At 42.6% G+C, this 17,443-nt stretch overlaps 2 protein-coding genes across 3 annotated transcripts in view; one reads left to right on the forward strand and one right to left on the reverse strand.

Annotated features, from left to right (window-relative positions):
* SH3RF1 (SH3 domain containing ring finger 1) overlaps positions 1 to 17,443 on the reverse strand; it is a 166,970-nt gene that overhangs the window by 95,314 nt on the left and 54,213 nt on the right. The window lies entirely within an intron of this gene.
* Positions 12,803 to 17,443, forward strand: part of LOC127047680 (ras-associated and pleckstrin homology domains-containing protein 1-like) — a 9,227-nt gene continuing 4,586 nt past the window's right edge. The window contains exon 1 of the mRNA XM_050946184.1: positions 12,803 to 13,137. Coding sequence (XP_050802141.1) covers positions 12,883 to 13,137 — 255 coding nt within the window. The 5' untranslated portion in view covers positions 12,803 to 12,882. The remainder of the gene's footprint in view (positions 13,138 to 17,443) is intronic.

Consider the following 17,443-nt stretch of genomic DNA (forward strand, 5'->3'; position numbering starts at 1 on the left):
ACCAGAACTGATCCAGAGAAGAGAAGGGTGTGCTGTCTGCCGGGTGCTAAGATACAGGATGTCGACCTGATGCTGAAGAAGATCCTAACGGGAGCAGGAAAGAATCCAGACTGTCCTTCATGTGGGAACAAATGATACAGCTACATTCTCACTGAAACGTATCAAGGGAGACTATGCCAGGCTGGGGAAGATGCTTAAGGAGATCGAGGCTCAGGTGATCATCAGTGGGATTCTGCCTGTTCCTAGAGAAGGGCAACAGAGGTGTGACAAGATTATGATGATCAACAGATGGCTAAGACAATTTAACCATTGGCTGAGAATGACGAACTGTGGCCACAGGGAGCTGAGGGGCTCTATGCCTGCAGACACTCCAAGTAAACAAAACGTCCCGACCTGCCAGTGGCGTACCCTGACAGGCCAGAAGCCAAAGTTTGACAACCTCTGAAATACAGTGTCAGCTTATCAAAGAGTCATACAGTTTTTGCTATTTTTACCTAACCATCTTAGGGGGTCAGATTATAAATGAACGGGCTAATGAACGAGTATATACGGTAGTTAAGGACATTGAGGTCAATGGTAATTGGGACAAAATACAACATGATTTTAAAAAAGGTAGATCATGTCAAACCAACCTGATCGCCACCTTTGAGACGGTAACAGATTTTTTAGACAAAGGAAATGCAGTGGATCTAATTTACCTCAATTCCAGTAAGGCATTTGATACGGTTCCATATATGGGGAATTATTAGCTTAATTGGAAAAGATGGGGATCAATACGAAAATTTAAAGGTGGATAAGGAACTGGTTAAAGGGGAGACTACAATGGGTCGTACTGAAAGGTGAACTGTCAGGCTGGAGGGAGGTCACTAGTGGAGTTCCTCATGGACCAGTTTTGGGACCAATCTTATTTAATCTTTTTATTACTGACCTCAGCACAAAAAGTGGGAATGTGCTAATAAAGTTTGCGGATGACACGAAGCTGGGAGGTACTGCCAATACAGAGAAGGATTAGGATATCATAGAGGAAGATCTGGATGACCTTGTAAACCTGAGTAATAGTAATAGGATGAAATTTAATAGTGTAAAGTGCAGTGTCATGCATTGAGGGATTAACAAAAATAATTTTTGTTACAAGATGGGGACACAGCAGCTGGAAATAACAGAGAAGGAGAAGGATCTCAGAGTATTGGTTGACCACAGGATGACTATGAGCCGCCAATGTGATATGGCCGTGAAAAAAGCTAATGCGGTCTTGCGATGCATCAGGTGAGGTATTTCCAGTAGAGATAAGGAAGTATTAGTTCCATTATACAAGGCACTGGTGAGACCTCATCTGGAATACTGTGTGCAGTTCTGGTCTCCCATGTTTAAGAAGGATGGATTCAAACTGGAACAGGTACAGAGAAGGGCTACTAGGATGATTCATGGAATGGAAAACTGGTCTTATGAAAGGAGTCTCAAAGAGCTTGGCTTGTTTAGCCTAACCCAAAGAAGGCTGAGGGGAGACATGATTGCTCGCTATAAATATATCAGAGGAATAAATATCAGGGAGGGAGAGGAATTATTTAAGCTCAGTACCAATATGGACACAAGAACAAATGGATATAAACTGTCCATCAGGAAGTTCAGACTTGAAATTAGACAAAGTTTTCTAACTATCAGAGGCGTGAAGTTCTGGAACAGCCTTCCAAGGGGCGTAGTGGGGGCAAAAGACATATCTGGCTTCAAGAATAAGCTTGATAAGTTTATGGAGCGGATGGTTTGATGAGATAGCCTAATTTTGGCAATTAATTGGTTTTTAACTATTAGCGGTAAATATGCCCAGTGGCCTCTGATGGGATGTTAGATGGGGTAGGATCTAAGTTACTACAGAGAATTCTTTCCTGGGTGTCTGGCTGGTGAGTCTTGCCCACATGCTCGGGGTTTAGCTGATCGCCATATTCGGCGTCGGGAAAGAATTTTCCTCCAGGGCAGATTGGCAGAGGCCCTGGGGGTTTTTCACCTTCCTCTGCAGTGTGGGACACGGGTCACTTGCTGGTGGATTCTCTGCACCTTGAAGTCTTTACACCACAATTTGAGGACTGCAATAGCTCAGACGGGGTTTGATACAGGAGTGGGTGGGTGAGATTTTGTGGCCTGCGTCGTGCAGGAAGTCAGACTAGACAATCATAATGGCCGTTTCTGACCTTAAAGTCTATGATTCTACTTACCTTGCCTTTTTTACTATAAATACAAATCTAAACTATAAAAATGCAGAGTATTACAACATTCTTCCTTCTCAAACCACTCATGCATACAATTCCATACTTCTCAATCATCTACAAATTACAGCTTTAATTGTTCAAATACATCAGATTACCTGAAAGAAATCAAATATTTTGTCTGAAACGTAAAGTCTTAGACATAAATTTAAACAATTAAACTTAAATTTCCACATATGATTATTAAATGACTAGCTTTGTGTAGAAGAGGGCAGACTTGGCAAGATGATTTCTTAAATGCTCCTTGCATCTATATTTTTTTATGTGCTTCAAGCTTTCATCTGGGATTATTAAACACATGCTCTTTTCTTGTCTAATTTTTTGGTGCCGACGTCACTAAGGAAATAGTATATTAAAATGTCACTTATAGCTGGCTTTTTCAATGGAATTATTTGGGCACACTGACATTTTAACTGCTCATATACTGTAGTACAACACACCTCTCCCCTCAAAATGGAGAGAGAACTTTGTGAGGACGCAATTAAACTGTCTTGTGCTAGTAAAAATAACTTAGGTTTAAATTGCTTTTCTGAACAGAGCATTAACCAGTTAGAATAAAAGCTTCTCCAGATGTGTAGGATGAAGCCTATTTTGGTTTTTCATAATTCTGTCTACAGCCAATGCAAGCTTCAAGTGCCTCTGTATAAATGTTACTTGAACACAACTCCAGATAGTCTTCCAGATAATTCAAGCACCTTTTATAACAATTATCTGCAATTAGTCAAATATGTGTACTAAAACCATCAGCAGCTAATGCTGACAGACTACTAGCGTACCCAATCACATAAAACTCTTCCATTTTGTAATGGAAATACAGACATGAATCTTAATACTACTGTACAGAAGAATAACATCCATCATAATAAAATACACTTATCAACCTAAATGCTCTACATTAGCTCAGAATTTCCTTGCTTTTGTCTTTTTAAATCAGAATATTCATTTTATTTTAACATATTAAAGTTATAATAGTAATAAATTTAAAAGAAACCTTTAGAAGATGTTTAAAAAGTATCTAATTCTTTTAGTTTATAAGTATCATTATTAATGTTGAAGCACACACTAATAGTTTAAATTTCTGAACAGTTTGGATGATAACCGCCTCCTCTTTGATCATGACTATCAGAAAAAAATCCCATTTTGGATGAAAGCTTCCAATCCTTGGTATCTGGCCAAAAGGAAATTTTTGCTTTGCTGTCTGAATTCTGCAAGAGAGAGAAGAGAACATTTTCCCCGTTTAAAAAAAGCATCAATGTTTTACACACAGATACTTCAATAAACATCTCAGCTTTGAAACCAAATCTGTAACTACTCCTCATTGAAGAGTACAGTTGATCTGAGAGCCACCACAGGTTGGAAGGCAGATCTAGATAGATCTTAGACCTGCAAGGTGCTGAGGGTCCATCAATACTCACTGAACTCAACAGGAGTTGAGGCATTCAGCATTGCACAGGATTAGGTCCTTCAAGAGGAGGAGGATTCTTGATGCATGAGAATATAATGAGTCCACCAGATCATTTGTGGTACAAAATACACTATAACCACTCTACTCTATCATGTTTTCTACAAATGTATCAAGAGGCTTTTAGATTTGTGGCTCATTTACCTGAAACTGTTCTTCTAAGATGTTATGTTCTATTAGGTCAGAGTGGTGACAGAGTACATGCAGCAAGTCCACATGCTAAAAACACCAGACAGGCTATGATGGCCTTTTCTAAACTGTTACATTCTATTATGTCAGTGATGGTAGAGACTATGAGTAGAAAATTCACATACTTAACAATTCTTCTGAAAATTGACTACTTCCTTGCTTTCAAGCTCCTTCTTTAAAAATAGCACACACTCACCACTGCCCCCAAAAAACCCACACGGGACCCAATCCTGCTTCTTCCACTGAAGTCAGTTGCCAAACATCCACTGACTTCAGTGGGAAAAGGATGGGGTCTATGACTAACATTGTGATCAAGCTTCCATTTTCATTTTTTTTTAAAGTTGTTAAGTTACAGAGAAGAGTGTACTAAACTATTTGCTTTAAATTAGCCTAGAGTTTTTGCACTTCTCAGTATTTTTATTTTTTAATTTCATATTGTGCAAACAAAGCAACTGCAAGAATGAGATCTTGAATGATAAATTTTGGCCTCAACCAACATTTGTACTGCCCGCTAAACCTGTAAATAAAAATAATAATTCAAAAATGAGAGATGCTTAACTATAATGGCAGAAATTATTGCAGTAATTAATGGGTAACAATACATTTTCTAATCTCTAATCCCTTGAAATCACACTAATAAAATGCACTTTAAAGAAAAAATAAGATTAAATATAACATTTTGACATAGGACTATTTGTGAAAAAAAGAAAGCAGAACTATTAAGTTTTATCCTCCCACAGACAAAGTAAATCAACATGTTGCCTTTAATCTAATTTTCTACTTCTTATAATTTATTCATATGTATGTGGTCATATATCTAGATCTACTTGCAAACCTTAACAAGGCAATTTAAAAACTGAACTTTGCCCTTTGAAGTGAAGGATAAAAACATTTCTTATCTGTGTGTGTTTAAAAAAAAAAAAAGTCTATAATGACATTATTTCAGTAATAAGGATTTTACTTTCTGCAGATATTGGATATATGTTGAACTACAAGAAAATTTAATTACAATATAAATTTGGGTGTATGAGATCCTCATGAATATAGACATACTAAAACTATTTCCCCAGGCTTTTCTTTCTCTCCCCCCCACTCTACAGTTCCTTATATCTCCTTGTCAAGTGCTGGAAATGGGGCATTTTCATTACCACTACAGTTATTTCTCTCTCCTGCTGACAACAGCTCACCTTAACTGATCACTCTCCTTATAAGGTGGTGTATGGTAACACCCACTGTTTCATGGTGTGTGTGTGTGTGTGTGTGTGTGTGTGTGTGTGTCCGTCCATATATCTCTTCCTTCTGTATTTTCTACTACATGCATCCAATGAAGTGAGCTGTAGCCCACAAAAGCTTGTGCTACAATACATTTGTTAGTCTCTAAGGTGCCACAAGTACTCCTTTTTTTTTTTTTTTTTTTTTTTTACAAATGACTCAATATCTCTCATTTCTTTTCTGTAAACAGTTATCTTTCCTAGTCAATATAACTACAGTTATACTAGTGGCTTCCAAGTTATACTAGTGGTTTCCTCTTAAATTACTGGCATAATTAGTACTAACATCTTTTAATAGCACTAACACATTCTAATCTCTCTTTACACACCTTTCTGACTCAGTTTACAGATGGACAATAGAAAAAATACTTGAACTTATAAAATACTAGTTTAACCCTCAAAGGCTAGCATTTTCTGCACTGTCTACTAAACAGATTCTTCATGAAGATACGTATATGTTCAGTAGTTAATTCATTCCAATAAGAAGCAAAGATGATTCTGCATGGGTCCATCTTAATACTGGCCCTTTAAAAATATTATCTGGTATTTGTTCAAAATTATAGTTTATTTCACTCTACAGAAATTACTTCTACTTCCACATGACTAGGTAAATTTGATCTTAATTAAGGAAATGAAATTATCTTGAAAAGGCAAACATAACCACAACAAACAATATTCCATGTCCAGTATATGAATTTCATGTAAAGTGAATGACAAATCAATTTTTTTGATGATTTTAGCACATAATTATCCTTATAAAAACTGTCAGAAATTAATATGTTCAGTTTATAAATTGATTCCTTCCAAATGCTAGCCAAAACCAGGTGTCTCTGTCCTAGTTTCTTGCTGTTAGCGATGGTGGGGTACAATGCTGCAGAGACACACAGCAGGTTGACCAAAGTGCAGCACTGACAGAAAGACCCATCAGATAGTGATCAGATGACACCTGAGCAAACCAGGTAGGTGGAGGAGAAGGTGATCAGGGAAATTTAAAAATCTGGCAGGATTACTGAAGACCTAATTTTGGTGAATTCAGGGTTGGATAGAGGATATATATATATACACCCAGGAGAAGGGCTGGTGACAAGATGCATTGTAACAAAATAAAAATAAATAAATCTTAAGACATTCAGTTATCTTCAGTTCTCTGCAACCTGAGAAAAAGAGGCATTAGTAAGAGTTATCAAGCCAGTAAACTAATCACAGATCAGAAATTTGACTGCAGAATCGAACACAGATCACATAATTTGTTTTACTAACTGAAATGAGTTGGACGGACAAGTTTCTGGATCTCTGTGTGCCAGACAACTGGCCTGGCAGTTCTTTAGACTGGATGACCCTTTATACAAAGAAAAAAACAACAACAAAGTAGTCCTTAATGTAATGTCACATCATTCAGATACAGCAGTTGACTAATAGCATGAGAAGCTCCCTGTTTGGGGACGGGAGAAAAAAGGTACTATAGTAGGGTTGGTTCTTCACCCTATTGGTGATGTTATTGGATCTGAAGTGCAGAATTCTATAGGAAAGGAAGAAAAAAAATCAGAAAAGCTAGCCTGAAACTTAACTAACAAGACAAATTTAAAACTAACAAAACATTAATCAGTTTTCCACTCCTTTTTTCATGTCCAGGTTTTTCCTTCGAGTAAGTTATATATTGTATCTCACTCACTCATTCTCACACACTAAGGCTGCTAAGTCAAGTACTTAAAATTAGAAAATATCAGAATTAAGGTTGTCTATGCAGCCTTAATTCAGCCCCCCTTGTCTATATGCTTTATGATACAGTTTTTAACTGCATAATCACATACTATTTTTTCCAAAAGGCCCCTGACTCATTCATTGCGCAGAATGGACGATCTCATTTAACAAGCAGCTATTCAATTCAAAAGGGTTAATGAGATCACTGAATGTATAAACAAGGCAATACTGAGGAAGAGTAGGCAGATTATACCTCTGTATTTGGTACTAGTACAATTGCTACTGGAATACTGTGTCCAGTTTTGCAGTCTAAAATCAAGAACGCTGAAAAATTGGAGATGGTTCAGAGAAGAGAATAATTAAAGGACTGGAAAAAATGACCTATAGAAAAAGACCCAAGCAGCTCTATCTATTTAATTTAACCAAGAGAAGGTTGTGAGGTGACTTGACCACATTTTGTAAATACCTACATGGAGAACAAACCCCCCTCCATAAAAAAAAAACCACACACAACATAACACAACAATGATGACAGTCTCTCTGTCCATAACAGTCCAGAGCTGCAATTGCAGGCAAAGTCCTGCTCAACTCTGGTCTAGAGCCCAGGCAGAATCTTTAGGGGAATGTAACTGTTAAAATCTAAGAAGTCTCTATTGAGCATATCTGAATTGCGTTTTTTCAAAAATGTATAACTTGGCCAAATCTGGGTGGATTTTCATAGGGATGGCAAAGATACTTCCCTCATGGAAATGCTAACCCACTAAAAAATTGCAAGTCCCTGCGACAAAGTATAGGGGGTCCAGAGCATTTCAAAGAAACGGTCACTGGATTTTTTTTTTACATTGGAAAAACAACCTATTTTTTCCTAGCCCATTCTCTGGAATAGCTTAGTTGCTTTGGCTGAAGTTTATGGCTAAAGTGTGGTACAATTAAAGGCAAGTGAAAGTGGTCTTATAATAGAAACCATGAGGAAGCCTAAATACTACATAGTGCTACCAGTTCCAACTATTATAAAGGCTGACTGCTGCAAAATATTATCATTCCAGCTTGCTTTTTGTAAGCTGTTGCTTCTTTAATTTTTTTATTTTTCCAGAACTGCTGCTGAAATGTTTTAGTTCACTATTAATTAGATCTACTTCATTAAAGAAAAGGAAGGGGTATTTTGAAACAAACACACAAAATATAAAAATATGTTCATCATTATATTAGATATAACTTTAACCCTGAATTAAATGAAGTCTATAATTTTGAAGAGTGAGATTCTAATTCCATATTTTCAGCACCTCAATAAAAATGATGAAAGGAAGTGCAGGTATAAACCCCTTTAAAAAAAATCAGCCATTTTAATATAATTGCCTATATTAAAGGTTACCTGACATTAAAGGTAACAATTCCTTAAGAGGTTGAGTGATTTAGGAGCCAACGTCCCATTTTTAAATGTCTTAAGTACTTAGAACCTAAGTTTCATTTAAAGACAATGGGACAAAAAAGCTTAAGTCTCTTTTGAAAATGGGCCTTAAGTTCTTTTGCAAACTTTTTTTGGGGGAAATGGGGGGGGGGCATATATTAACATGAAACAATACTTGGATCACAAGACACTGGCCTGTAGGAAGGCCACATTCGGCACTGCTGTTAGCTTCACCCATACAGTTACATTTGTAAAGAGATAAAATTGAAAAATTCTCTTTTGCAAATTTATTTTCTTGCGTTGGAAGCCCAACAGTGATCGTGATAACAAGTATTAAACATTATAAAAGAACATGGTCACACTAAAATGGACCATTCAGATTCATTAGATCCAGTATCTTCAAATTCTGACAGACTGTTTTTAAGTCTGTCTATTACTAAGGATTACAGTATTTCTGAAGTTGGCAACTGTAAATGGGAAAGCTAATGCCTGTCAGCCTAGCTATTTTATGCATACTGTTTATATATTAGCATTTCAAAGGATTTATTAATTAGAAATCAAAATTACCACCAGATGTTTAACACATAGAAGCAACTGTGCCCGTTATTTGAAAATGGTCAGATTTCTGCCATCAAATCTAAAACAAACTGATAAGTGCTTTGAGAAAACACCTCACGTGATAGTAAACGCATAACTTACGATCACTATTTTAAATAGGGTTGACAACTTTCTACTCACACAAAACTGAACACCCTTGCCCCGTCCCTTCTCCAAAGCCCCACCGCCACTCACTCCATCCCCCTTCCCTCTGTCACTCGCTCTCCCCACCCTCACTCACTCACTCTTTTTCAGTGTGGCTCAGGGGACTGGGCTGCAAGAAGCTCGGGGTGCAGACTCTGGGGTGGGGCAGCAATGAGGAGTTCAGAGTGTAGGAGGGGGCTCCAGGCTGAGGTAGTGAGTTGCGATGCGAGGGGGGGCCGAGGGCTCCAGCTGGGGGTGTGGGCTCTAGGATGGGGCTAGGGATGAGGGGTTGGGTACAGGAGTGGGCTCCAGGCTGGGGCTGAGGGTTTCAGAGTGTGGGAGGGGGTTCTGGATTGGGTTAGAGGGTTGGGGTGCGGGGGGGGGAGTGAGGGCTCTGGCTAGAGGTGCAGAGTCTGGGGTGGGGCTGGGAGTGAGGGGTTTAGGGTGCAAGAGGATGCTCCAGGCTGGGACGGAGGAGTTCAGAGAGTGGGAAGGAGCTTAGGGCTGGGGAAGTAGGTTGGGGTGGGGGGGAGGAGTGAGGGCTCCTGGTGCAGGTTCTGGGGTGGGGCTGAGGGGTTGGGGTGCAGGAGGGTGCTCTGGGCTGGGATCAAGGGGTTCGGAGGCTGGGAGTGGAATCAGGGCTGGGGCCCAGAAGGCAGTCGGAGTGCAGGCTCCACGCAGCACTTACCTCAAGCAGCATGTCCCCATGCCGGCTCCTATGCGGAGGTGCAGCCCTGTGGCTAAGCGCAGCCATGTGGCTGCCCTGTCTGCAGGTGCCGCCCATGCAATTGCCATTGGCTGCAGTTTCCGGGGGTGGCACTTGGGGCAGGGGCAGTGTGTGGAGCCCCCTGACTGCCCCAGTGCCTGGGAGCTGGAGGGAGGACATGCCGGCTGCTTCCCAGGAGCCTGCCATCCCCTCTGTGTGGTGCTGCCAATCCAACAGTCAACAGCCCGGTCAGCAGTGCTGACTGGTGCTGCCAGGATCCCTTTTTGACCGTGTGTTCCGGTAAAAAACCGGAGACCTGGTCACCCTAACTTTAAATCACAGTGTATTCTTTAAAAATACTCAAACAACATATATATAAACATTTTCAAGTTTATGTCACAGGCAATGCTATATGAAGTAGTTTAGGGGAATATCAAGTACTAGTTTAAATAAAAACTATAGTTCAATGATTTTTGTCCATTTAATTCATGAGGATGCTTATATATGCCTCTTTAAAAAATTCAACAAAAAATAGTATCCTCATGTCATAAACAGATAGCTAAGGGTTAATGTCTCTTTCACCTGAAGCACCTGACCAGAGGCTCAATCAGGAAACCGGATTTTTTTCAACTTTGGGTGGAGGGAATTTTGTGTCTGAGTCTTTGTTTTCTGTCTGCCTGCTTTCTCTGAGCTTTGGAGAAGTAGTTTCTACTTTCTAGTCTTCTGTTTCTAAGTGTAAGGACAAAGAGATCAGATAGTAAGTTATATGGTTTCTTTTCTTTGGTATCTGCATGAATATAAGTGCTGGAGTGCTTTGATTTGTATTCTTTTTGAATAAGGCTGTTTATTCAATATTCTTTTAAGCAATTAACCCTGTATTTTGTCACCTTAATACAGAGAGACCATTTGTATGTATTTTTCTTTCTTTTTATATAAAGCTTTCTTTTAAGACCTGTTGGAGTTTTTCTTTACTTCAGGGAAATTGAGTCTGTACTCACCAGGGAATTGGTGGGAGGAAGAAATTAGGGGGAGATCTGTGTGTGTTGGATTTGTTAGCCTGATTTTGCATTCCCTCTGGGTGAAGAGGAAAGTACTTTTTGTTTCCAGGACTGGGAACAGAGAGGGGGAGTCACTCTGTGTAGTTTCACAGAGCTTGTGTCTGTGTATCTCTCCAGGAGCACCTGGAAGGGGGAAGGGAAAAAGGATTATTTCCCTTTGTTGTGAGACTCAAGGGATTTGGGTCTTGGGGTCCCCAGGGAAGGTTTTTCAGGGGGACCAGAGTGCCCCAAAACACTCTAATTTTTTGGGTGGTGGCAGCAAGTACCAGGTCCAAGCTGGTAACTAAGCTTGGAGGTATTCATGCTAACCCCCATATTTTGGACGCTAAGGTCCAAATCTGGGACTAAGGTTATGACATGGTGTAGCAGCGGTTGGGATATAGACAGAATCCAGAAGCCAGTACGAATATTATATTTTTCTTTTCTCTGCTAAGGGCTTTTAGCAGAGAGAAACAGTTTGGTTGTAAAAGGGAACCAGAGAGAACTTTTTTTTCTGCTCTCTCTGGCAGTTTGTGGCTTGCATCATAAGCAAGAAACCATTAAGGTGCTATTAAGAGTCTTTTGTCACACAATAGCACTCCCATTGAGAGTCACTACCAGCACTATATATATACAAATAAAGTGGTTTTTCTAGTTTCCGCTAGAGGAAGAAAAGGAAAAAAGCACTGTTGCTAGGCAGACTTCAGGAGGCAACAGAGCCTGCAGTGCAGAAAATAAACACCGGAGGGCACCCCAACCCAAGAAAACAGGAACCATGACTTCTAAGGCAAAAATTGAGGCCGAAGAACAATTCAGAGAAGCTGAACACAGGCGACAACTGGAAATAAAACAAAAAGAGATGGAGATGAAAGAAAGAGAAGAACAGATCAGAGAGGCAGCCTACCAAAGAGAACAGGCAGCCTACCAAAGAGAACAGGCAGCACACAAAAGAAAACTAGAAGAAGAAGAGGTGGCCTACCGAAGGAAACAAGCAGAAGAAGAGTTGGCCCACGGCCGAGACATGGAAAAACAACAAAAAGAAATGGAAAAACAACAAAAGAGAATGAAGAGAAGGAAAAACAGAGAAAACATGAACTGGACTTGGCAAAAGCTGGGCTGCATGTGCCAGCCAACCCTAACAACCCGGCGCCAATTATTGCTCCACAGCACAGGAAATTTCCCACCTACAAGGCAGGTGATGACACCGAGGCCTTCTTGGAAAATTTTGAAAGAGCCTGTCTTGGGTACAGCATCCCCGAAGACCAGTACATGGTAGAATTAAGGTCACAGCTCAGTGGACCTTTAGCAGAGGTGGCAGCTGAAATGCCTAAGCAGCAAATGAATGACTATAAACTTTTTCAAACCAAGGCCAGATACCGAATGGGGATAACCCCAGATCATGCCCGTCGGCGCTTCAGAACCCAAAAGTGGAAACCAGAGGTGTCATTTCCCAAACACGCCTACTACATTGCAAAAAACTATGAGGCCTGGATAACAGGAAACAACGTTCAAACCTTGGAAGAACTGCACCTCCTCATACAAATGGAGCAGTTCTTGGATGGTGTTCCTGAAGACATCACACGGTACATACAAGATGGAAAACCCAAAGATCTCGCTGAGGCGGGGGAGATTGGAGCCAAATGGATGGAACTGGCAGAAAGCAAGAAAGCTACTGTCAAGGGGAACGATTACCCCAGGGGGCACACAGACCATAAACCCTACAACCGAGGACAGCCAAAGACCCCACATACCACCCAAGTAAAGCCACAGACGCCCTACCCTTCCACCTCACCAGTCTCCAGTAACTCACCTCTGCCCAGTGACCCATCAGATGGAAGATGCTTTAAGTGTAATGAACTGGGACATATCAAGGCCAACTGTCCCAAGAACACCATGCGAGTGCAATTCATTACACCACCATCACACCAAAGATCCCCAGGCCCGGATGCCTCTCAAATACCCTTGGAGCGAAGGGAAAATTTGAGAGTGGGTGGTAAGAAGGTTACTGCGTGGAGAGACACGGGGGCACAAGTGTCAGCTATCCACCAATCCTTCGTCGACCCCAAATTCATCAACCCAAAGGCCAAAGTTACAATTTACCCCTTCATGTCACAAGCTGTAGACTTGCCTACAGCTCAACTGCCTGTCCAGTACAAAGGCTGGTCAGGAATGTGGACTTTTGCAGTCTATGACAATTATCCTATCCCCATGCTACTGGGGGAAGACTTGGCCAACCAGGTGAGGCGGGCCAAGAGAGTGGGAATGGTTACACGTAGCCAAACCAGGCAAGCTTCCAGACCCATTCCTGTTCCTGAGCCGTCCACAGATGCCCCGTCTGCGTTACCAGAGACCCAGACAGAGGTAGTGGACCCGGATTCCATGCCTACCACTGAAACAGCCACAGCATCTCCAGTCCGAGGCCCGGAACTGGAACAGCAACCAGCACCAGCGATTGCAACCCCATCTTCAAACTCAACGCCAGTGGGCGCCAGCGAGCCACAACTGGCAGAAGCAACAGACAGCCATACCCAAAAGGCTCAGCCAGAGCCTGAAATACCCTCAGGTGCACCAGCGGAGAGCGGTTCACCAGCAACGGAAACAACTCCATCACCTACATTGCTTCCAGAGGGACCAAGCCCAAGTCCACAGTCTGAGGAAGAACTGGTGACCCCAGCCTCAGGGAACAGTTCCAGACTGAGCAGGAAGCAGATGACAGCCTTCAGAAAGCGTGGGCGGCGGCACGGAGCACCCCACCGCCTCTCAGCTCTTCTAATCGATCCCGGTTTGTTATAGACCAAGGACTTTTATACAAAGGAAATTCTTTCTGGTGGACACCGGGAAGAATGGCAGCCGCAAAAAACAGTTGGTGGTTCCAACTAAGTACCGGGGGAAGCTCTTAAGCTTAGCCCATGATCATCCCAGTGGCCATGCTGGGGTGAACAGAAACCAAGGATCCGGTTGGGGAAGTCCTTCCACTGGGAGGGGATGGGCAAGGATGTTGCCAAGTATGTCCGGTCTTGTAAGGTATGCCAAAGAGTGGGAAGCCTCAAGACCAGGTCAAGGCCCCTCTCCAGCCACTCCCCATAATTGAGGTCCCATTTCAGCGAGTAGCTGTGGATATTCTGGGTCCTTTCCCAAAAAAGACCCCAGAGGAAAGCAGTACGTACTGACTTTAGTGGAATTTGCTACCCGATGGCCAGAAGCAGTAGCTCTAGGCAACACCAGGGCTAACACTGTGTGCCTGGCCCTAACAGACATCTTTGCCAGGGTAGGTTGGCCCTCTGACGTCCTTACAGATTCAGGGTCTAATTTCCTGGCAAGGACCATGGAAAAACTGTGGGAAACTCATGGGGTGAATCACTTGGTTGCCACCCCGTACCACCATCAAACCAATGGCCTGGTGGAAAGGTTCAATGGAACTTTGGGGGCCATGATTCGAAAATTCATCAACGAATTCTCCAATAATTGGGACCTAGTGTTGCAGCAGTTGCTGTTTGCCTACAGGGCTGTACCGCATCCCAGTTTAGGGTTTGCACCGTTTGAACTTGTGTATGGTGACGAGGTTAAGGGGCCATTACAGTTGGTGAAGCAGCAATGGGAGGGGTTTACACCTTCTCCAGGAACTAACATTCTGGACTTTGTAAGCAACCTACAAAGCACCCTCCGACACTCTTTAGCCCTTGCTAGAGAGAACCTAAAGGATGCTCAAGAAGAGCAAAAGGCCTGGTATGACAGACATGCCAGAGAACGTTCTTTCAAGGTAGGAGACCAGGTTATGGTCTTGAAGGCGCAACAGGCCCATAAGATGGAAGCATCATGGGAAGGGCCATTCACGGTCCAAGAGCGCCTGGGAACTGTAAACTACCTCATAGCATTTCCCAATTCCTCACTAAAGCCTAAAGTGTACCATGTTAATTCTCTCAAGCCTTTCTATTCCAGAGACTTACAGGTTTTGTCAGTTTACAGTCCAGGGAGATGATGCTGAGTGCCTGACGGTGTCTACTACGACGGGAAAAAAGACGGTGGCGTGGAAGAGGTGAACCTCTCAACCACCCTGGAACGTCTGCAGCGGCGACAAATCAAGGAGCTGTGCACTAGCTTCGCCCCATTGTTCTCAGCCACCCCAGGACGGACTGAATGGGCATACCACTCCATTGATACAGGTAATGCTCACCCAATCAGAACCCCACCCTACCGGGTGTCTCCTCATGCCCAAGCTGCTATAGAACGAGAGATCCAGAACATGCTACAGATGGGTATAATTCCGCTCATCTACCAGTGCATGGGCATCTCAGTGGTTCTGGTACCCAAACCAGATTGGGGAAATACGCTTTTGCGTGGACTACCGTAAGCTAAATGCGGTAACTCGTCCGGACAACTATCCAATGCCACGCACCGATGAGCTATTGGAGAAGTTGGGACGTGCCCAGTTCATCTCTTACAATAGACTTAACCAAGGGGTACTGGCAAGTACCGCTAGATGAACCTGCCAAGAAGAGGTCAGCATTCGTCACCCATGCGAGGGTGTATGAATTCAATGTCCTTCCTTTCGGCCTTCGAAATGCACCCGCCCCCTTCCAGAGGCTGGTAGATGGTCTACTAGCTGGACTGGGAGGAATTTGCAGTTGCCTACCTCGATGATGTGGCCATTTTTTCAGACTCCTGGCCCGAACACCTACTACACCTGGAAAAGGTCTTTGAGCACATCAGGCAGGCAGGACTAACTGTTAAGGCAAAAAAGTGTCAAATAGGCCAAAACAGAGTGACTTACCTGGGGCACCAGGTGAGTCGAGGAACCATAAACCCCCTACAGGCCAAGGTGGATGCTATCCAAGAGTGGCCTGTCCCACGGTCCAAGAAGCAGGTCCAATCCTCTTAGGCTTGGCCGGATACTACAGGCGATTTGTACCACACTACAGCCAAAACGCTGCGTGGACTACCGTAAGCTAAATGCGGTAACTCGTCCGGACAACTATCCAATGCCACGCACCGATGAGCTATTGAGAAGTTGGGACGTGCCCAGTTCATCTCTACAATAGACTTAACCAAGGGGTACTGGCAAGTACCGCTAGATGAACCTGCCAAGGAGAGGTCAGCATTCGTCACCCATGCGGGGGTGTATGAATTCAATGTCCTTCCTTTCGGCCACGCTGACTGACCTGACCAAAAAGACCCAGCCAAATGCAGTTAAGTGGACTGATGAGTGTCAAAAGGCCTTTACCCAACTTAAGGCAACGCTCATGTCTGACCCTGTGCTCAGGGCCCCGGATTTTGACAAACCATTCCTAGTAACCACGGATGCATCTGAGCGTGGTATAGGAGCAGTGCTCATGCAGGAAGCAACAGATCACAACTTCCATCCTGTCGTGTTCTCAGCAAGAAACTGTCTGAGAGGGAAAGTCACTGGTCAGTCAGTGAAAAGGAATGCTATGCTATTGTGTACGCCCTGGAAAAGCTACGCCCATATGTTTGGGGACGGCGGTTCCAACTACAAACTGACCATGCTGCACTAAAGTGGCTTCATACTGCCAAGGGGAACAACAAGAAACTTCTTCGTTGGAGTTTAGCTCTCCAAGATTTTGATTTTGAAATTCAGCACATCACAGGAGCTTCTAACAAAGTAGCTGATGCACTCTCCCGTGAGAGTTTCCCAGAATTCAGTAGTTAAAAAGTGTTCTTAAAATGTAGAAGTCTGTTAGTTATATACTTAGGGGTATATGTAACGGTGCATGTGTTGTATTAATCTGTTTATTTTAAAGTTCTAGAAGGAAATTGCCGCCAGTGAGCTTCCCCACTGTCTGCAATTTGGGGGGCGTGTCATAAACAGATAGCTAAGGGTTAATGTCTCTTTCACCTGAAGCACCTGACCAGAGGACCAATCAGGAAACCGGATTTTTTCAACTTTGGGTGGAGGGAATTTTGTGTCTGAGTCTTTGTTTTCTGTCTGCCTGCTTTCTCTGAGCTTTGGAGAAGTAGTTTCTACTTTCTAGTCTTCTGTTTCTAAGTGTAAGGACAAAGAGATCAGATAGTAAGTTATATGGTTTCTTTTCTTTGGTATTTGCATGAATATAAGTGCTGGAGTGCTTTGATTTGCATTCTTTTTGAATAAGGCTGTTTATTCAATATTCTTTTAAGCAATTAACCCTGTATTTTGTCACCTTAATACAGAGAGACCATTTGTATGTATTTTCTTTCTTTTAGTTAGGTAGACCTGTTGGAGTTTTTCTTTACTTCAGGGAAATTGAGTCTGTACTCACCAGGGAATTGGTGGGAGGAAGAAATTAGGGGGAGATCTGTGTGTGTTGGATTTGTTAGCCTGATTTTGCATTCCCTCTGGGTGAAGAGGAAAGTACTTTTTGTTTCCAGGACTGGGAACAGAGAGGGGGAGTCACTCTGTGTAGTTTCACAGAGCTTGTGTCTGTGTATCTCTCCAGGTGCTCCTGGAGGGGGAAGGGAAAAAGGATTATTTCCCTTTGTTGTGAGACTCAAGGGATTTGGGTCTTGGGGTCCCCAGGGAAGGTTTTTCAGGGGGACCAGAGTGCCCCAAAACACTCTAATTTTTTGGGTGGTGGCAGCAAGTACCAGGTCCAAGCTGGTAACTAAGCTTGGAGGTTTTCATGCTAACCCCCATATTTGGACGCTAAGGTCCAAATCTGGGACTAAGGTT

Source organism: Gopherus flavomarginatus, chromosome 3, assembly GCF_025201925.1.
Source record: "Gopherus flavomarginatus isolate rGopFla2 chromosome 3, rGopFla2.mat.asm, whole genome shotgun sequence".
Taxonomy (NCBI): domain Eukaryota; kingdom Metazoa; phylum Chordata; order Testudines; family Testudinidae; genus Gopherus; species Gopherus flavomarginatus.